Source organism: Acanthochromis polyacanthus, chromosome 8 (genome assembly GCF_021347895.1).
Source record: "Acanthochromis polyacanthus isolate Apoly-LR-REF ecotype Palm Island chromosome 8, KAUST_Apoly_ChrSc, whole genome shotgun sequence".
In the NCBI taxonomy this organism is placed as follows: Eukaryota; Metazoa; Chordata; class Actinopteri; family Pomacentridae; genus Acanthochromis; species Acanthochromis polyacanthus.
The window spans coordinates 30,776,777-30,799,401 of record NC_067120.1 but is presented as its reverse complement, the minus strand read 5'-3'; the positions used below and the strand labels follow the sequence as shown (position 1 = coordinate 30,799,401).

At 39.7% G+C, this 22,625-nt stretch overlaps 2 protein-coding genes across 3 annotated transcripts in view; one reads left to right on the top strand and one right to left on the bottom strand.

The window, feature by feature from the left end:
* The window catches only part of LOC110968838 (GRAM domain-containing protein 2A-like), a 32,716-nt gene extending 24,529 nt beyond the window's left edge, over positions 1–8,187 (top strand). The window contains exons 7-12 of one of the 2 annotated variants that reach the window (XM_022218840.2): positions 335–406; positions 590–649; positions 1,259–1,394; positions 1,474–1,567; positions 5,093–5,194; positions 7,330–8,187. In XM_022218840.2, the coding sequence (XP_022074532.1) occupies positions 335–406; positions 590–649; positions 1,259–1,394; positions 1,474–1,567; positions 5,093–5,192 (462 nt within the window). In that variant the 3' untranslated portion in view covers positions 5,193–5,194; positions 7,330–8,187. The remainder of the gene's footprint in view (positions 1–334; positions 407–589; positions 650–1,258; positions 1,395–1,473; positions 1,568–5,092; positions 5,195–7,329) is intronic. The other variant, XM_022218841.2, reaches the window with a different exon arrangement.
* Positions 8,188–11,646: 3,459 nt separating this feature from the next.
* The window catches only part of LOC110968840 (neuronal acetylcholine receptor subunit alpha-7-like), a 32,352-nt gene continuing 21,373 nt past the window's right edge, over positions 11,647–22,625 (bottom strand). Inside the window, exons 7-10 of the mRNA XM_022218844.2 lie at positions 21,887–22,081; positions 18,720–18,806; positions 17,888–17,997; positions 11,647–14,242 (exon numbers count right to left, since the gene is read on the bottom strand). Coding sequence (XP_022074536.1) covers positions 13,658–14,242; positions 17,888–17,997; positions 18,720–18,806; positions 21,887–22,081 — 977 coding nt within the window. The 3' untranslated portion in view covers positions 11,647–13,657. The remainder of the gene's footprint in view (positions 14,243–17,887; positions 17,998–18,719; positions 18,807–21,886; positions 22,082–22,625) is intronic.

The following is a 22,625-nucleotide window of genomic DNA, read 5'->3' as shown; positions in this document are numbered from 1 at the left end:
GTCGAGTGTAGAATGTCAAAAAAGACAACAATTTCCATAGGATGTACTAAAAAACCCTGACTGTATAGCACACACATATACATATCTACTACATATTTTCATTAAAAAAAATTTTTTTTGGCATTTAAATGTCAAGTCACATGTGTTGATGGAATAGCATCTGAAAAATAAGCAAATGACAGTGAACCAGTGTGGTACACTCTCAGACTTTTTAAATTTTATGTTTTTTTTCTTTAAAACGCACACTTCTTTAGCTTTACTCCATCTTTACTACATACTGCTTTTACAGGACAGAGTGGACTCTGACCAGCATCCTCTTTTTGTCTGTCTTCAGTATGTGTTTGTGTCCCTGCTGTCCAGAGACAGTGTCTATGATGTTCTTAGGAGGATCTGCACTCACCTCCAGGTTTGTAGGACATATTTATTTTTCTCATCAATTGATGGCAAGAAGGTAATTTAGGAATTTAGTCAGCCTTGTTTGAAAAATTTTAATTGCTGAAATGGCATAGACAGACGCCAATATGTCCTGTTTATCCCATAGTACATATCCAGCATTCCATTTTCTCCCTGACTGTTTCTCTGTTTTAAGGTGAATGGAAAGAGTCTCAGTCTGAAACAGTTCCTGGAGGAGCCCAGCTCTCTAGCTATGGTAAAAATCACATTCATGAAGTACATACATTGCCGGGAAAATTACAGCATAAATAAAACTGTTAGGGCCTGACCGATATGGATTTTTTGAGGCCAATGCGGAGTCTGGTGTTTGGCAGAAAAAAATTCTGATAACCGATTAATCAGCCGATTAATTAAAATATATATATAATGAATAAAATAACTTCTTTATTGGTTCCTTGACGCTTACAACAACAAGATATGAATTACGGACAGAATTACGGGGGAACATCCCTCATCTCTGAGGTCTTTCCTCTCTTCCTAGTGGTTCAGTCTCTGGAGCCCAGAGATGTGAGGTCCACAGTTTGACCCCTTTCGCTAATGTAGTGTAATGCTGGTAGCTTTCAGGACAAATCTAAAGACTTCTGATGCACTAACTGTTCACAAGGCAAACAAGGAGAGGTGATACATTAAGTATTGTTTAATGAAAATTAAAGAAAAACTGCCCTAAAATATTCTTTGTTTTGATGTTTAGCTTACACTTAGTAAGAGATTGTAGCTCACTATAATGCTCTTCTGTTGTGATTAAAATTACAAAAATCGTCAGCCATTTAGGTGTTTTAATAAAATGGCTCTTTATCTCTGTCAGGATGAGTATCCAGAGTTGTTGAAGTGGGGAAGGAAACCATCACTGCCTGCTGTCTCTTCTTCCCTCCCAGACTTGCTTGGAAACTCGTCCCCCAGCCTTGCCACAGACACGCCCTTCAGCACTCAAACACTGACCAGTAGGCCTTCCCACCTGTCAAGCTGCAGTCACAGGAAAGCCCTCGGGAAATACTAAACTGTGTCTTCTTGTCTGTGCAGACAGCAGTCTGGAAACGGAAAAGAGCATGCTGACGGAACCAGTCCCTGAACTGGGACAGATGGAGTACCAGCTACTGAAACTATTCATTTTACTGTGAGTCCCACATTGCCCAGAGAATCCAGAAAACATCGAACTCAAAAGTACTAAACTCAAAATATACCACCAGAATTGCTAAATACATCATCAAAAGGACTTCCAGAAGACACCCAAAAAACACAGACACAAAGCACAGTGTGGTTGTAACATCTGAGGTGTGTTCACAGTGTTCTATAATGTGTTTTTGGATGAGCAGTATATTCATACAGCCACACGTAATAAAGAATACTACAGCTGTGTCATTTTAATGATTTGGTTGTCCATAATGTAAAAACAGAGCATAAAATATTTTCTCACCTCCATGGAGTAATTTTATTTGTCCAAATTTTGACAATATCACGTACATGCAAGAAGACAAGAAGACTGCCCTACAGACTTCTTTCATCTACGTAATATTGTCAAAATCAGGAACACCCTGTCTCAGTGATGCTGAAAAACTAGTCCACACATCTGGAAAATTTTAAGAGAATTATTGGGGCATCCCAATGACATGGAATTACAATAGTTCAGCCTAGAAATTACAAATGCATGGACCAGCTTTCAGCATCACTCAGTGACAGGTTGTTCCTGATTTCGACGATATTACGTAGACGAAAGAAGACTGCCCTACAGACTTGCTTTATGTATGAGTTAAAGGATATGTACTAGTTGAGAATACTACTACTGATAATAATAATAACCAAGGTTCCAAACTCTTGTTTTGTCTGAATTTTGAAAAGGAAAAAAAATTACAAATCATCATGGCCTTTACGTCCTGGAATTTGACTGACTGATTCGTTTTAGGCTTTACAGATAAACATAACTGGGTAACATTTTTGCAGTGTTTCCTAATAATATTCCCTGAGGGAAGCATGTGCAAGGTGAATAGTATCAGTCCTAACACAGAAGCCTGTGGAATTCCATAACTAATTCATCAGAAGTAACTTTAATTTAATTATTGAAATATATTTTAGGCACTCTGGCTTCCTCCCACAGTCCAAAAACATGCTGAGGTTAATTGGTAACTCTTAATTGTCTGTAGGTGTGAATGTGAGTGTGATTGATTGTCTCTATATGTAGCCCTGTGATAGACTGGTAACCTGTCCAAAGTGTCCCCTGCCTTCGCCCTGCATCAGCTGGGATAGACTCCAGACCTAATAAGGATTAAGTGGTGTATAGATAATAGATGGATGGATATTTTAGGCATGTCACTGCATTGAGTATTTAAAACAAAAACTTCTGATCTGAATACTTTCATCTCCTTTAAACACACATCCTTATGTCTATGAGTATGTCAGTATTATATATACTGCAGCAAACATCAGTGTAAGGATAATTTATGTTTGTGTGGTCTGTTAAGGTCAAAGATCATTCAAAACAGAGCTGGAGGGATATTCGTTATTTGAGTTTGTCACTGAGACAGCACTTGCCTCTAGATTTGGTGCAGTTTCACCTAGGGGACTTACTGTTGCCTGGGAGGAGCAAAGATTAGATGAAAGGAATGTCTGACTGTAGCCTTTAATTGAACACTGACACATCTGTGCCTCTTTTTAGGAAAGTACACACGTGGACAAAATTGTTGGTACCCCTCAGTTAAAGAAGGAAAAACCCACAATTCTCACTGAAATCACTTGAAACTCACAAAAGTAACAATAAATAAAAATTTATTGAAAATTAAATAATCAAAATCAGCCATCACTTTTGAATTGTTGATTAACATAATTATTTAAAAAAAACAAACTAATGAAATAGGGCTGGACAAAAATGATGGTACCCATAACTTAATATTTTGTTGCACAACCTTTTGAGGCAATCACTGCAATTAAACGATTTCTGTATTTGTCAATGAGCGTTCTGCAGCTGTCAACAGGTATTTTGGCCCACTCCTCGTGAGCAAACGGCTCCAGTTGTCTCAGGTTTGATGGGTGTCTTCTCCAAATGGCATGTTTCAGCTCCTTCCACATATGTTCAATGGGATTCAGATCTGGGCTCATAGAAGGCCACTTTAGAATAGTCCAACGCTTTTCTCTCAGCCATTCTTGGGTGTTTTTGGCTGTGTGTTTTGGATCGTTGTCCTGTTGGAAGACCCATGACCTGCGACTGAGACCAAGCTTTCTGACACCAGGCAGCACATTTCTCTCCAGAATGCCTTGATAGTCTTCAGATTTCATCGTACCTTGCACACTTTCAAGACACCCTGTGCCAGATGCAGCAAAGCAGCCCCAAAACATTACTGAGCCTCCTCCACGTTTCACCGTAGAGACAGTGTTCTTTTCTTCGTATGCTTGGTTTTTGAGTCTATGAACATAGAGTTGATGTGCCTTACCAAAAAGCTCCAGTTTGGTCTCATCTGTCCAAAGGACATTCTCCCAGAAGCTTTGTGGCTTGTCAACATGCATTTTTGCAAATTGCAGTCTGGCTTTTTTATGAGTTTTTTTCAGCAGTGGTGTCCTCCTTGGTCGTCTCCCATGAAGTCCACTTTGGCTCAAACAACGACGAATGGTGCGATCTGACACTGATGTACCTTGGCCTTGGAGTTCACCTTTAATTTCTTTGGAGGTTGCTCTGGGCTCTTTGGATACAATTCCAACGATCCGTCTCTTCAATTTGTCATCAATTTTCCTCTTGCGGCCACGTCCAGGGAGGTTGGCTACTGTCCCGTGGGTCTTGAACTTCTGAATAATATGAGCCACTGTTGTCACAGGAACTTCAAGCTGTTTAGAGATGGTCTTATAGCCTTTACCTTTAAGATGTTTGTCTATAATTTTTTTTCGGATGTCCTGGGACAATTCTCTCCTTCGCTTTCTGTTGTCCATGTTCAGTGTGGTACACACCTTTTCACCAAACAGCAGGGTGACTACTTGTCTCCCTTTAAATAGGCAGACTGACTGATTATGAGTTTGGAAACACCTGTGATGTCAATTAAATGACACACCTGAGTTAATCATGTCACTCTGGTCAAATAGTTTTCAATCTTTTATAGAGGTACCATCATTTTTGTCCAGGCCTGTTTCATTAGTTTGTTTTTTTAAATAATTATGTTAATCAACAATTCAAAAGTGATGGCTGTTTTTGATTATTTAATTTTTAATAAATTTTTATTTATTGTTACTTTTGTGAGTTTCAAGTGATTTCAGTGAGACTTGTGGGTTTTTCCTTCTTTAACTGAGGGGTACCAACAATTTTGTCCACGTGTGTATATGGTAGATCCCTGTGCATAGAAATGGACATTCACTATATTAATAAAACATGACACCTAAAGTATTTGTGCTGCTTGATATAAAGGTTATTTTAAACAGATATCAGAAATATCATTCACCTTTGCTGAACAAACAATTTTGTCTTAAAATGATGTGCGTTTTGCTGGGAATATTTTTAAGCATTTAACATTAAACAGACTTCATTATTTTAAGTAAATTCCAGCAATACAACTATGTTGTCAGATTGGGTTGATAGTTTCTGTAGATTGTCAAGACTTTAGATGTAATCTGTGCTTATTTATTCAGAGTGATGTCAGGGTCTCACTAAATCTGTGTCTTTTAGTGTCTTCTTGCTGGTTCTGTCGTCCTGCTATCTGGCCTTCAGAGTTTGTCGTCTGGAGCAACAACTCAGCTTCCTGAACAGCCAGTCAACACTGAGCTAGAGGTACACAAATATGAGTTAACTGCTCACCTTGCTGCAGTTCTGTACCTGGTTACTATCACTGTGTGGTTGTTGGTATAATAGGACACATCTGGACAAAGTGGAGGAGTTCGTGCTCATTGATGCCAAAACTTACAACAAGACTTTAGGAAGCTGCAACTCTTTCTCTACACAGAGAAAGCTGTTAAAGTTGCAGTAGGTGCCAGGGGAACTGAAGTGCCCACCTCCTAAATGTTAGCAATGCAATTTGTTCACCTACACTTCAAACATTGAACTTCTGACAGGAGAGGGGGTTAAAATGGAGATCATGACACATATAAGTTGAAACAAGGTAGATTTATCAAATGCATTTGCTGAAAGTCCTGAGATGCAGTCTTAACGTTTTAAACCACTCTTTTTATTTCTGTTTGTGAACCGACTAAATAATGAAATACAGATTGTTAATTAATGAGCTTGGGCAAGTTGTGTTACTTTAGACAGAGTCACACTAGAAGCTGTTTCTACCCGTGTCTAGTCTTTGGAAGCATTATGACTCTAGGTCTGTAATGAAAGCATAGACATGAGACTGATATCCCCTTAACCTTTAACAAAAAGTCTTAACCCTCAACAGTCCCTTGAAGGAGCAGGCTCTAAACAAAGATGCCTTCATGGTCCATAATTCAAAATTGGTCTTTGCAAAAGCAGAAGTTAAAGAGTGCACACATGAGGTACCAGTGTTAACATTGGTATATAAATTGTAAATTATGTATGATGTAATGACAAAATTTATAGATAGCCATTTAAAATTTAAATGAGCAAACTGGCAAAGTCAAACAACTGGCATACCAAAGGTACATAATAATAGCTTGGAAAATCCAAACTGAATCTCCATGTAATCTCCTATCTCCATGTTAGGAGATACAGGAGATTCAGTTTGGCATTGGGCGAACTGAATCGCGTTTCTCTCCCGGGACAGTTTGGTACGACCAATCATAGCACGGGAGGCGGGAGTTAATGCTGCGTCATCTTCAGCGCCTGGATTCAGCGCCGGAGGAGGAGGAGGGGGGGCCAAAGCGAATCTTTTTGTGGTCTCTTGGCGTTTTGGATGGCGTTAGTCGTTGCCTCTTTTCACTTGACGTTTCCGACGATGAGGAGGCAGTGGATGGCTCGTTACTTTCAGCTTCTTGCCATTGTTTGTACAGAGGAAAATCCCATTCCAAACGTGTGAGTAAATTTAAGCAACTTTTACACATACGCACCGACTTGGTTTGTCTCCGATTTAAAGTTATTCCTAACACCGCTAATCATTTGGAAGGAGTCTTTTGTTGCGTAGCCTTTTCAAAAATAAGTGTTGTACTTGAGAGTACCCCATGTATTGGCTGATTTTTGTGACAAAAACGGCAGTAATCATTCACCGCGATGCTTTCTCGGCTGCATGCCATTGTTGTTTGGACTACATGGACTTCAAGGTCGATTTGTTTGTGCGTCACATCCGTGTTACGCTGATTGGTTCTTTCTCGTTCAAGCTGCATTCGTTAGCCCCTCCTTTTTGAAATCGTCTCCTGTCATCACAATGCCAGACTGCCTTTATTTGTATTTATATTAATACATAAATAAAGTCAGTCTGGATTTTCCAGGCAAACATAATAAAGTAAACAGGCTGTTGTTTTACTGGGCTGTATTTCCTGTTTAGCTGCAGTGAAAGGGGAGAAACAAAAACAAGGAATTTCACATTAATTTAGGAAAATATGCACTACACTACTACTTCAAGCAAAATGTGTTTCAGTATAAATATGGGCATTTGACTCTTGTTCTCACATAGAGTTGTGTACCCAACCTTTAAAGGCAGGCCAAGGGTGACAGTTCATTTAATTAATAGGTAGAACTGACATGGACATTTTTAGTACTTACATCGTCAGATTTACTGTAAAGAATTTATTTATTTTTTTGTAAAGAAAATTTTTAAATTACCATCTTTAAAAACACTATTCAACATGCAGTACTTAGCAGCTGTGGAAATTAAAACAACTATTTGGAAATCTTCTAAAGATAGAAGTTCTCCATAAACAAAAAATATCCATATTGTTTATTGGTCTCATAAAAACCTGCAAATGTTGACTTGACAGAAATATGCATCTTGCTTTTCAATGATTTTCCAGATGTGAGGAGGCGCCTTCTGATTGGCCAGTTGCAGGACAGAAACCTGATGCTGAAAACAATCAGGAGACGAAGAGAACATCTGCACTGATACGGGATTCCCATTGTAATGAGATGGTGAGAAGAGATGCTCTCAGGAGAAGCCATCAGTGGCTTTACTCCACTTTCCATAGAAAAGTGTGAATAGTCAGCACAAACAGTATATTAACCCTTGACTTTGGCAATGTCAAATGAAGGTCAGAGGTCTGAAGAAAAATAGTGCTGTAAATTTTCAGTTCGGGGTTACATGTAGAAACAGGAGACAGAGCTTAAACTCACAGATTGACAGAGCAGGTTGGAATAACCTACCTTGAAACACATGCACCCTAGGAGAGCTAGTGCTATATGAAGATATGCGGTCACAACAAATAACGTTTTGATTTAGTTGTTCTCTTTTCACTGTACTTTACAGGAGGAAGTCAACTGATAAATTTAAAATAATTAATGGCAATATTTTTGAAAGCATCTTTACTTTTGCTACTTAAAACTTTTGCACATTACTGAAAGGGAGTTATATGTACACAAATCTCTCCCGGATAGAGAAAAACTTTCTGAGTCACATAAACATGCGCTAACACAATTTGAATGTAACAGTATTTAGTCCAATCTCGCGACAGTAGGTTCAGTAGCTGTTTTCATATGTTGTCGTAAAATGTTCGATGTGCGGAAGCAATAGCTGAATTTGTGTTTACCCTCATTTTGTGTTGCCAGAAACCATTATGTCTGCGAGTAATGCCGTAGATGGTCGTAGACTCTGATCGATTTTACAATTTCTTTCTTTCTTTGTCAGTTCTTTGCCAAATTAAATATTTGGACTGCAATTTCATGACTTGAATTATTTTCATCTTGATAAAATGTGCATTCTTGTTTTTCCTTGTTTGTAGATATTCTAGCTTTAAAATGACCCAATTTTATTTTCTTGACACGAACAGCTGTGTGAGGAAAAAGTTGCAGAAGTTACAGTTGAAATGTTAGCTGAGGACAGAGCATTGTAATGAATATCTATCTCTGAAAAACAGCAGACATGAGCAAGCAGGTCAAGTCATTGCTCAGGTGAAATACGTCATAAGTAATATAGTACAAAATTTTGATGCTCTACTACAGTTTCATTCAAAGCGGAGAAGAGACATGGCTAATATGGGTCCTGCTCCTGGTAGATGTATCATTTGAAGTGCTCTTTAACGGCATATTTTCTGTCTGTGCTTCTGTCTGTTGGCTCTTTCCTCCTGCATGGTAGTGGATGATTTTTTTTTTTTACTTTTTCACCATCCAAATGTTTGGTTTTTTATAAAATTTGGCTTCAGAATATATTCAGGCTAAGAAAAACTCAGAGCAGCTGGTGATTTCTTTTACCTTAGAGGAACTGCTGGCTGTCCTGACAGTTGGGTGATGGTTGAGTGCTGGGCGAATAACAACAGGACTCACTCTGCCTTGACTCAGACTCCACAGCAGGCCAAATTAGAATTGGCATGCAGTTTAAGAGGAAAGGATATCAGTCTCTCCAGAGAACAATCTAGATAATTTCCCCTCCATTTACACAGACAGAAAGAATATTGATTGAGTTATACACTCTCTCACAGCCAATGAGCTTTTTGTTGCTTTTTATCAGAGCAGTCTCAGGACATCTTCTTCTCCTGTGCTGTTTTCTCTGCTCTTCCATCTGTCTGATTGTCTCTGCAGTTCAGGAGCCAAGTTTAAGATTGCTCAAGGTTTACAGCTCCTCAAACGCAAGCAATAATTGCCTGTGTCTGTGTGGAATGCTGAAAATTGTCATACAGGTGGTGAATTACTCATCAGCAAATCTAAATGATGTATGTTCAGATGTTTTGGCCCAGATGTTACAAAAATCCTGTGATCATGCAGTAACACCTTACTGATACTTCATTTTGGAGAGACTAACGGTAAAATGATTGCACAAGAACAGGTTAAGGTGATTCATGCTCTCCACAAATGCACGTCTGTGTAAATTCTGTCATCGACCCAAGTCTATGAGGGTCCATGACATCCCTGTGGCAGATGTCTGCATACAGCCTAGAATTTGTGACCACGTGCACTGCACAGTGCATCCAGAAAATATTCATACTGCTACATTTTTTCCCCATTTTATGTTGCAGCATTATTACAAAATGTATTAAATACTTTCCCCCTCAAACATCTACACACAATACCCTAATGACAAAATTAAAAATTAATTTTAGACAATTTTACAAATTTATTGAAAATTAAATATTCAAATATCGCATGTATGTTTTCGTCAAGTAGCTCTCTGTACTTTGTGGCCTTTATGTTTCCCTCAATCCTAACTAGTCTCCCAGTTCCTGCTGCTGAAGAACATCCCCACAGCATGATGCTGCCGCCACCATGCTTCATTGTAGGGATGATATTGACCAGGTGGTGATGAGCAGTGCCTGGTTTCCTTCAGACATGATGTTTGGCATTCAGACCAAAGAGTTTAATCTTGGTCTCATCAGAACAGAGAATTTTGTTTCTCATGGTCTAAGAGTCCTTTAGGTGCCTAATGACAAACTCCAAGCTGGCTGTCATGTGCTTTGTATTGAGGCGTGGCTTCCATCTGGCCACTCTACCATAAAGGCCTGATTGGTGGAGTGCTGCAGAGGTTGTTGTCCTTCTGGAAGGTTCTCCCAACTCCACAGAGGAACGCTCTGTCAGAGTGACAGTTGGGTCATTGGTCACATCCCTGACCAAGGCCCTTCTCCTCCGATTTCTTATTTTGGCCAGGCGGCCAACTCTAGGTAGAGTCCTGGTGGTTCCAAACTTCTTCTGTTTACAAATGATGGAGACCACTGTGCTCTTTGGGAACTTCAATGCTTCAGAAACGTTTTTGTACCTTTCCCCAGACGATACAGACAATTCCTTTGACTGGCTTAGTTTGTGCTCTGACATGCACTGTCAACTGTGAGACCTTATATAGACAGGTGTGTGCTTTTCCAAATCATGTCCAATCAATTGAACAGGTGGACTCCAGTGAATTTGGAGAAACATTTTAAGGATGATCAATGAAAACACATTGAAAACAGGATGTATCTAAGCTCAATTTTGAGTTTTATAGCAAAGAGTGTTTTATAGAGTGTTTTACTTCTAATAAATTTGCAAACCATTTTTCACTTTGCCATTATGGGATATCGTGTGTCGAATTTTGAGAAAATCTTTTTAAATCCATTTTGGAATAAGGCTGCAACATAACAAAATGTATAAAAAGTGAAGCGGTATGAATACTTTCTGGTTGCACTGTACGTACTGCTAGCGCACCAAGTGCACATTTGCTAGAAAGACAAATACTTAATATGAGAAGAGATTGTGCAAGAAAATCCCCCATCATCACCAACTTTACAATTTGTCATTAAAATAGTTGTAATTGTAGTAGTTACTGATGGACTTTAGAGGTGCTTTGATTCTCCAGAAATCCAGTGCTTTGTCGGCGCACCGCAATCAGCACACCTCACCCATTGACAGAGTACTACAGCCTTATCTGTTAAGAGTTGCTATATTCTGCAACAAAGAGCAAAGTCACAGCCAAATTTTCAGAAATATACATGGGAGCCGCTGGTGAAACACTGAATGATCACTGTGGTGTAAGCAATGCTAAGAGCATAAAAATGCTGCCATCAAATCTGGCAACATGTTGGCCCTCAGATCGGCAAAAGCCAACCTGAACTGGCCCATCAGAATAGTAAAATGCACTCGCAGTCAGAGCCAACACATCTGTAGACAATGCTGTCAGTGTAGCTCTAAAGTCCATTCTCCACAATATAATGCCCAAAATACCAGCACATCCAGTTACATCTGGTGCAGTATATGCAATCCAGCGTGGTTTTCTGGCCATTCTAACCCACAATCTTTTGGGCATTTAAGTGACAATGTATGTCCCAGTTGTATGCATATGGCACGAAGCAGTATGTACTATGTGCAGGCAGCTATAGTACATAGCTAAAGTAAGAAGAAAAAGTGTACAATTTGGAACAAAGCCTATGTTCTGGCAAGGAATGAAAGCTTAAACTTCTTTAATGGCATATATGGCAGATAATTGAAATCAGGTGATCCAGCCCCCATGCATTTGTCTTTACCCCTCCCTACCCAGCACTGACAACTAGTCATAACCACACCTAGAGATGAAGAGAAAGACAGAGTTGACAACTAGACAGGAGCAGAGGGCATGGCAATCATGTGTAGGAAAATACACTTCCTGCAAAACAACAGAATGAACAGGAAGTAGACTGTGCCTGAACATGTTAAGTGTTCAACTGAATGATCCACCTCAGTAAGCACACAAACTGTTTATTCAAAATCATTCAGGTTTAATCCAGAATTCACAACCTGGTCAGACATCACACTTTGAGAAGGAATACATCTACAAACATTTATAATATTTTTACATTTACATAAAATACTGAGAGTACAAGTATATCAATGTGTTTATCAAACTGAAAAAATACATATAACTGACTGGCAGGACTGAGTGAAAAAATTAATTAGTTTAATATTCCTTCTACACTTTCACATAGTGCTCCTCTAAGGTCTTCTAGCATCTCCAATAAATAATAAATGGCATATACATTGTCTGTGCGATTGATTCCCATTAGTCTGCAGTGGCTAATTTTCCAATTGTTCATCCTTTCAAATGTTCACAGAACAGCTTTCTGTGTATCTGGATAAGTTTAAGTAGTAGTTTAATTAGTTTACCCTGCGAGCAGCATGCTCAAGTCAGGCAAATTCAGCTCATGTGTAGATGAATGCCTTCTGCAAGTAATTTTTTATTGCTTGTTACTAGTGCCACTCAAAGCTTGCTAGCAATTAAGATCGTATCTCAACACAATAGATACCACATAAGCATTTATTAACATGGATAACTGGAGGGTTTCTGAAATACATTATCACTGAGATGTGCAAACAGGAAGGGGGTACGATGCAATCCTTTAACCATCCTCCCTGTCATGATAACCTTTTGCTGGCTTGGACTGCTTTCACACTTCCACTACTCCTGTCACCAAGCCAGAGATTTACATGACGACCTGCCCGCCACCTCCACCAGCAGGCATCCTCTTTTTACATCTTCACTCTCTACATCTCCTTTTACATCATATGCTATGTGTTATCCTATGTTTGTCATTCAGGTCAGCAGGTCTGTGGCACACTTCTGAGCTCAATGCTATATTATCCTGAGCTGGCTTGGCAGTGAAATACTTCATGTCATCACTACTTGAATTCAACAATCACTTAAACCCTACATGCCTCTCCACTAAAAACCAACCATCCTATGACAACCCGGACACATCCATAGAGCCATCCATAGAGTAAGTTTGTTTATTCACAGACCAGTCAAACCATTCCATCACTGTAGTCAGATGAGCACACTGTTGAACCTCAGCTAATTCTTATTGGACAATAAATCAGAATTTGTCTTACTGAAACACCTCCTCTACTGGAAACCATGGGAATATTTGTCACTCAATCTAACAATAGGAAATGGATGCACCTACATCAACAAACCAGTGCTTTGTGGGGCGAGGTGATGGCATCATTGTGACACTCAGAGAGGACATAAAGACCAGCATCTGTTCTATCATTTGAACACCTGGCTTTGCTGCATTTCCGGTCCTACACAGCTAGTTATGGCTGTGGTCTACCGCCCTCTCAAACCACACTCATCAGTCCTTTCCAACCTCTCTGACTTCCAGATGGTCTCTGATCTGCTGTTCTCATGATACATCAACTCTCCAGTTTCTCTCCCCCATCATTTACAACTGGCCCACAGGGATTGTTTGTGTGTGTATGCGCTTGCATGCATGACGACATAAATCCGAAATTTAAGGAAGGACTGACTCAATAAATGAATAATGAAAAGAATTGTGAAAAGAATGCAATCAGACAAGTGCTGTTGGAAGGATACAACAAGATAGAACAAAACCAAACCTAATAAATCACAGAAAAAGTAATGGGATCTGAACCTAACTAGTAGTTGTTCATGGTAAAGAGGAAGTAAACAGCGAAACCACTGAAAATACACTAAAGCTGGCTGATTTTGCACTGAAAGTACACAGTTGATATCTTATATAATTGAGCCTTAAAAAATACAAAAGCTATATATTTGTCAGGTGTTTTAAAGGTGGACATCTCTAATAAAAAAATTGCTTGAGTTTAAAGCCGAGAACCACAAAAGAGTAGGAAAGTCAGAAAATACTGAGAGACAAACTAACACATGGGGGTAGGTCTGCACATGGGATTTGTTGACAATAATATAATAGAGACAGCAGACACTTCTTCTAGTCCTCCTCAGCTAAAGAAGTCTTTGGAAATGGCCTCCACAAAGTTGGGAGCAGACATGAGGATACCGATGGTGCAGAGGATGGTGAAGAGAGAGAACGCCACCAGACAGAGCCGGTCGATAACTGCTGCAGCAAACTTCCACTCACTGCAGACCGTTTCCTCCTCATCCTGGCTGCGGAAACGCCCAGCAATGTATCTCACCTCTTCCAGAATTTGGTTCAGCTCTGCCTCCACCGGCAAGCCACCAACCGCCCCCAGTCCCCGTCCCCCAGCTCCGGTCCCACCTCCTGTTCGAAGCACGTCCTCTTCACCGCCAACACTGCCTCTCACTAGCCCTGAGCAGAGGAGCTCTGGTTCGGTTGGTGAGCCATAGTGCAACCCCTCCACACCTCGAAAGCCGACATAGAGGAGATTGCCGTTGGTTACTTGTGGGTGATGTCGCAGTGATCCCTGGCTGATGTTGAGCTCCAGGCTGGACAGGCTGCCACGCTGATGCTTGGCAGCATTGTGACATGCCAGACGAACCTTCGCTTCACCGGGACGCCGCATCCTTAAGAACCAGGCACACCAGTTCAACAAAATCACACGGGTCTGAAGAAGAGGAAGAAAAACAAGAAGAAAAAAGGTACCGTAATTAAAAGCTGTACTCAGTGGGTAATCTCATGCGTACCTGTGTAATAAAATCATGCCTTTAATGGTTACTAAAGTTCGTTGCATTTGTTTTCATTTCAGCTGTCTGAGACTTTTTGTAAGATTATGCTTTTATCTTTACTGTAGTGCAGTCAGGGAGAGACAGGAATCTAATAGCCCCTATTTATGTAGCACTTGCACTAGCAACAAATGGCAACCTCCATTCACAAAGTCTGATTCAAATCCAATTTGAAGAACTACTGTCCCAGAGTTCTGGGACAGTAGTTCTGCTCATCTCTTATATTAAAGTGGAAAACTTGCCTGCCTTAATTTATTACCAGAGCAACATTCTAATCATAAAATAAAGGCTATGAAGTATGACATTGGTCCAGCTACCAACTGTCTTCACCTTAAAGTCTTTCCCTCCTCCATACTTACTGGTAGCTTCAAATATACTTTTGCTGTTAGTAAAATGTTATTTTTAAAGTGTAAACCAACAAGAGCTTTCATCTGTGGAACTGACCGAGGAACTTTTCTTGACAGTCAGAAGTCACAAGAAAACCAGAGGCCCTTGCCTTATGCCCTTCCATCATCTTCATGACAAAACAGTATAAAAGTTCTGTGCTTACAGTGCCTATCATAAGTATTCACCCCCTTTGATGTTTTACCCTTTTATTGCTTTCATAAATCAATCATGGTCAATAAAATTTAGCTTTTATTACAAAAAAAAATTGGAAAAAACTCTTTAGTGTCAAAGTGAAAACAGATTTCTATAAAGTAATGTTAATGAAAGAAAATTATATAAATGAAAATAATTGTTTGCATAATTATTCACCCCCTTCAAGTCAGTATTTAGTAGATGCACCTTTGGCTGCAATCACAGCAGTGAGTCTGTGTGGATAGGTCTCAGTCAGTCTTGCACATCTGCCCACTGCAATTTTGCTTCATTCTTTGCAAAACTGCTCAAGCTCTGTCAGGTTGCGTGGGTATCGGGCATGAACAGCCCTTTTCAAGTCCAGCCACAAATTCTCTATAGGATTGAGGTCTGGGCTTTGACTCGGCCACTCCAGAACATTTACCTGGTTCTTTTTTAACCATTCCTGTGTAGCTTTTGCAGTATGTTTTGGATCATTGTCTTGCTGGAAAATAAATCTTCTCCCAAGATGTAGTTCTCTTGCAGACTGAAAAAGATTGTCCTCCAGGATTTCAGTGTATTTTGCAGCATTCATTCTGCCCTCTATCTTTACAAGCCTTTCAGGTCCAGTTGCTGAGAAACATCCCCACAGCATGATGCTGCCACCACCATGCTTCACAGTGGGGATGGTGTGTTTTTGGTGATGTGCAGTGTTTGGTTTCCGCCAAACATGACGTCTTGTCTGATGGCCAAAAAGCTCAATTTTGGTCTCACCAAAAATAACATTTTTAAATCAGATGATCTCTTCCAATAATGTAACTGTGAAATATCTGGTATGCATCATGTTCACAAGAATGTGTGAAGCAGTAGAAGAGAATCATTGTGTAGAAGTATCAAACATTTTCCCTTTGTTGCTTTTTAGGACCATCACTTTGGTCCACACTAAAGTATTTCAACATCTGCTAAATGGATTATCATGAAATGTACGACAGATATTCATTTCTCCCCCCGAATCAATTCTATAGATACAGTTATGGTTGTGAATTGGGTACTTTTTAATTAACGCCAACATCATTTTGTCCCATACGTCGTTTTACGACCAAATATGAAAAAGGTGGCAATAAAAATTGAATAAATAGCAACTACCCTGGCTTGAAAGTTATCTTGGCTACAATACTTGTCCTCTTAGCGCAGCTGAGGTTGTCAGAGAGACAGATCATTCAATAACGACTGCACTGTGCAGGTTGCTATGATGAAAAATGGCAATTAAAAGATCATTAGCATTTTTGATTATGCTATTTTATTACTATTTTTAACAACACTATTTATGACGCAATGGAGCCATTGTTAATATCCAAGAGAAACTAAGTACAAGAAAATAGAGGAATTCCACAAAGAAATCCACTAGAATACATCATTTGTACAGGGTGAGCCAAAAGTTTGGAAACAAAGTTTAACTGCAGTGTCTATTTGAGTTGGGGGTGCATGAATTCACTCTTATTTTACCCATTTTTGTCATAGCATAATAAAATAAGTTAAAAGCATAGTATTTGCCGAGTGCAATAACTCGGAAGAAAATGAATAGAACCATAAGGTCCAGGTATGCTGGAGCTTCACTTCAAAATGCAGGCCATCAGTGTCAGATTTCAAAACTCTTGATGGTAAAGTATCTGACAGTTTTAATTTTTTTAAACATCCAAAAGTACTATGAGGCAACATTTACTGGCCTGTTTGAGGAACCTTCATATGCATGAATGAAGATACATTCCAGAAGATACCAGTGTAACCAGCTGGTGGAAACGTTCACAACTTTGTATAAGAAACAAACATGAGCATGTTGAAATATGTTTGTTTTACACTAATCTGTTACTCTTCTGAATACATCTGTGGTACTGATTTATTGAAATAACATATTATTTGGATTATAGACTTTTCATTTGTTTCCAAACTTTTGGGTCACCCTGTAGATGCCACCTAAGAACAAACCTGTTAATAGTTCTATGTACTGTACGTTATCACCTAAAATACGTTTAAACACAAGTTTCTTCAAATGCTCCCACTGTTGGCTGACCTGAAATTGTAGAATGAAAGTGAATTATTAAAATTCTATCTACAGATCAGTAAACATTGTCAAATATTCGTTTGGTCGTCTACATTTAGAACTTGCTACATTTTCTGCATGAGTAGTTGTGGCTGAAAGGTTATAGAAGCAACCTTGAGACCGAGAGGTCAGCAGTTCCGTTTTTAAGTTTCTAAAATGTCAGGATAAATCTGGCCCGAGGAGTAATGGTTGGGTGACACATGACGGGGGACCTGAATGATTGTTGAAAGTTGTATCAGATGGTACAAAATGACCCCAGAAAGATGTCGATTTTGAGGGCCTGATTAATTGTCTTCTGATGTTGAAGACTGCCTAAATATTTTCTGCTCTGAAGCTCCACTGAAACTGGAAACATGCTGTACCTGCTGGATTCTGCTTTTCACAGAGGCAGACAGATTTATCCTTTCAGCCTCATGGCCTTACCTTCACGGCTTAACAGGCATCTCTACTCACCCACAGCAGCAACATTCACATTCATAACACATAGTAGAACAGGGCAGTCACCTCCATGCACTTAACCTTCACACACACACACACACACACACACACACACACACACACACACACACACACACACACACACACACACACACACACACACACACACACACACACACACAGGAAAGAGCTCTAACCTTCAAACTACTACTTCTACTTTAATGGAATTTCTCTTGTTCAAACTCCCAAAGGGAAGCGTGTGTTTGTGTGTGTGTGTGTGTGTGTGTGTGTGTGTGCATGTGTGTGTGTGTGTGTGAGCTCATTACAGCTGACTCGGCACAACGTAGAGACAATATTGGACTCCTCAAACAGAAATTAGCACATTACAGCTGCATAATTAAAGTCGAGAGGAGAAAAGGGGGGAGTGACTGACCCATTGTGGCATCTGCCCTCCATTAGGGTCATGGTGATGATACTGCAGAACAAGAACTGTAGCGATGACCGATAAACCCACAATGACCATGGTGGTTGCAAAGTACTGCGCTAAAGAAAAAAAAAAACAACAGATTATGCAGAGGAACTTTATGCTGCTCAGTTATCAGGACTAATGAGCTATCACGTTGGTTTTTTTTACACGTTGTTGTGTCGTGTTTGTTGATTAGCAATTCACCTGTAAATATGGGTTTTACCCAGGGATGTGAGGGTAGGACCTCTGCATTTAGCTGGCAAAGATCAGTATGTTCCTCCAAACTGTAAGCTTGGCTGGTTGGCAGCTTGTTAAACACCAATACCTTACTTGTGAACAAAAGTTTATATACACTTATAAAGACCATGTATATCATAGCAGTCTTGAGTTTCCAATTACTCCTGTAACTTCATGAATCATTGAAACGTATACATCATTGTCACAGAAACAATCATGGATTTTAGTTCTTTCATAGGTTGACTTTTGGTCTTCTAGGAATATTTCAAAATCTGCTCTGTGAAAATATACAAAAAGCATTGCTATTATGTGGTTAAAAGTCCCTTGGCCATTTTTTTTTTTACATCAACTAGTCATCCATAAGCTTCTGGCAAGTGGCTGCCTGTATATTTGACCACTCCTCTTGACAGAATTGGTACAGTTTGCAAGACACATTTCTTTGAATCAGTCCATCATAGAAAATTGTGAGTTATAGGTGTCTCAAGACTGGCATGATATACATGGTTTTGAAGTTTTGTTTACAACTTCATGTTAAATGATAAAGCTCAAATGTGAGACTCACCTATGAGTGGGACAGAGTCTGACGTTGCAGGCATGATCTCAGCTACCAGCAGCATGAAGACTGTCAGCGAGAGCAACACTGTGATACCTGCATATAGAAAGTGATTGATTATATCTTAGGTTAAAAAAAATCTGATTTAAAATCAGGATCCCAACATGCAGAAGAGGCAAACTGATAGCAAATGTATGTAAATTATATAATTTGATTGTGGTTTTACTGGAATGGTTTCACCCTTTTTGGTTTTAAATGAAACCCAAGATGTTTTAAAGTACTGAGCAACTGTTAAGCTCAAGGAAGTTAAAGTTAAAATGAAGATTTGCATAAAAATGTCTTCAATCTTCCGAATATTTCCATGTGACTCATCATCTGTCCATCCATTATCTATACACCACTTAATCCTCTGTAGGGTCACAATTTATTGCTATTTTCTTGTAAATCAGACTTTCTGAAGTGTGCTTTTACAATAAAGATGAGTAAAATGTCCTGCTGAATCTCCACCTGCTAGGTCAATAAGAGGCAGAAAAGAGTGTCAGCTGAGTTTTGTGGTGTGAAGAGTGAAAGCCCTCTTGACATTCAGACTGGATAAAGTGTGTAAAACAGATTGCCAGTGAAAGACACTCTGTCTCTGCAGCTGGTAGCCCTCTGGCAGCTATTCAGGATGCTTTACTGCTGATTAGTGTTGATTATGAGGCATCAGTCATGTGAGGGCTCGGCAGAGGAAGCGACCATCTGAAATACCTACTGCAGCCATCAAACAGACCCCAAAACTGCTCAGAAAGAAATCCTGTGCTTTTTACCTGGTAAATATATCTATACGGTGTTTCATATGCATGGCACATCATGAATGAAATCAGCAGTCAACACCATGAAAGATTATTTCCAGCTTGAAACTGCAGTGTACCAATGATGGTCCTCCTAGCTATCAGTCTACCAAATTCATTTGGCAGTTGGGTTCATTTTCACCAGCCACACTCACATATGATGACTGCCAGACTTGTTGAATCTAAACATCACTAAACAGAACCTGTCTGGCATTGTGAAGTCACTAAGGGGCCTCAAAAAGCAGCACATGATGCCACGCTCTGAAGGGATTCAAGAACAGATGCGAAACAAAGTCATTGACATTCATCAGTCTGGAGGGTTACAAAGCCATTACTAAGGCTGTGGGACTCCAGAAAACCACTGTGAGAGACATTATCCACAGATGAAGAAAACATGGAGTCGTCCCAGGAGTGACTGGCCTCCTAACATTTCTCCAAGAGCATGGGACTCACAAAATAACCCAGACTAACATCAACAGAACTGCAGACCTCACTGGCCTCAGTTAAGGTCCATCTACATGATTCCACAATAAGGAAGACAGTAGGAGAAAATGGCATCCATGAGGGAGTTCCAAGGCACAAACCACTGCTGACCAAAAAGAACAGAAAGGTTTGTCTGGCATTTGCAAACACATCTCTAGATGGTGAGCCCCAAGACATTTGAGATAACATCCTTTGGACTGATGAGTCAAAGGTGGAATTTTTAGGAAGACGTGTCTATTACATCTGGGGTAAAGTCAGTGATGCATTCCACAAGAAGAACATCATTAAAACATGGTGGTGGGAGTGTGATGGTTTGGGGCTGCTTTGCTTCCACAGGACCTGGACGACTTGTCATCATTGATGGAGCCATGAATTACGCTCTCTATCAGAAACCCTCCTGGAGAATATCCACCATCAGTTCATGACCTAATGCTCAACACAAATGTGTTCTGCAGCATGACAGCGACCCAAGGAACACAAGCAAATCCACCAAGAGTGGCTCAAAAAGAACAAAGTGGAGGTTTTGGAGTGGCAAGTCAAAGTCTGGACTTGAATCCTGTTGAGATACTGTGGCAAGACTTTAAAAGGGCTGTTCATGATTGAAAACCATCTAATGTAGCCAAACTAAAACTATTCTGCAAAGAAGAGAGTGCAAAAAATCCTCCAAGGTGATGTAAAAGACTGATCACAAGCTGGAACAAATGTTTGTTTCACTGTAGTTGTTGTTGCCAAAGGACCTTATTAGGTTTGGGGGGGCAATTACTTTTTCACAGGGATGACATAAGTTTTAAGTAAATCTTCAATTCTGTAGGTGATCTCTGTCTAACATAAATAAAAATAAAAATAATTATTGGATTTCTTTTCCACAAGTTCAAATATTTTATCTATTTTGTCTTATTTTTCTGCTGTTATAAACAGTCTTTTATTATTAAAGTATATTAAGGAATATAATTGTACAGGGGTCCTCGGCTTATGTCTGAATTCCGTTCCTACAACGTGATGCAACGTGATTTCTGCTGTAAGTCACAACTGACATACTGTGATGTATGTGGTGTACAATTGGCGAATGTAAACAAAGCCAACTTCCTTGTACAACACCATGTGACGGCGTATTTGTCCGCTCCGCTCATCAACCAGTTCCTGCATGAAATTTGTTTTAAAGTCACAATCACCATACGTGGAATGATGGAACAAGACTTTCTTAATAAAATGTATGTCTACGTATGTGTGTGAATGTGTATGTGATTGTGTATCTGTGTGTATATTTGTGGGGGGTGGAAGGTTTCGGGTTTTTCACAGTGTTTTGTATTGTGCTGTTTTTGTTTTTATCCTCTGTGAGGCACTATGTGTTACTCTACTGTATGAAAAGTGCCATATAAATAAAGTTGATTTGATTTGATTTGATAAAATTATAAGAGATGGTGACGTAACCACAAAATTCTGCAGTTCGAAGATGTCGTAAACCGAGGACCTCCTGTAAACCTATTCCTTTACCTAAACAAATTTTGCTATGTTTTCAAGTGCAGGTCCCTATGCAAGGCATGATAATGCAGTAATAAATGAAGGCATTCATGCACCAATTTAGAATTCAAATAAGCTAAACAGAAACAAGTTTCCAAAAGCTTTTTCTTCTTATGGCTTTGTGAATTCCTCAGCACCATTCGTTTTGGAATGTCAGCAGGCCAGGCTCATCACTGCATGGGAAGAAGGCCCAGCGGAAGGAGGTGGGGCAGTCAATCATGTACATTTTAGAAGATTCTGTAAAAAGCTTCACAGTTGGAGTAGTTGTTGATGAAGCAAGGTGAGAACTAATCTGCATCAATAAAGTATATATTTTACAACCAAAGGGAGCTGAGTCCTCACCCAGGGAGATCTTCTCTCCAGAGTCAGCAGGTAGCAGGAAGACAAGAAGTGCGAGGGTGGAGATGAGGACACATGGGATGAGGAGGTTGAGCCCATAGTACAGCGTCCTCCTCCTCATCACCACAGTGAAGGTCACATCAGGGTACGGCTCCTTACAGCAGTCATAGAAACGCTCATTTCTCCGTCCAGGGACCTCTGCAAAGAATACCATCACAGTGGCTTTCAGAATCACCTCTGACACACAGACATTATCTTAAAATGATGTCTAAACTGAATCTACTGACAGCCAGTACTTTTGCGGGTGCTTAATATCTTTGGCTTATTCCATTTTATGATGAAGCCCAAACATGGACTGTACAGCCCTCAGGGCTGGGTTTCGCAGCTATTTACAGATTTATTAGTAAGGTTGTGGTTAGAACCCCATAACCCTTTCACATAGTTTATGGATGAGGATCAACACCACATAAGAAACAACATAATTTTAAACTGCAGTGTTACAAGATTTGATACAACAGAAATACAGCAATGCTACATCCATTTCCACAGCAGCACCCTGTGGCCTCCTCTTTGGGTATGTCACGCTGAGCCACCTTCTTAAAATGGCATTGGGTTGTGTTGAAATAATGGACATGGCTTGGTCCTAGTACAAGGAGTACAAAGGGTCAATAAGGTTTTCAGCAACAACTAACTTTTCTTCCAGTTGATGTATTGTATCAAGTTGCACTGTTGCAACATGAGG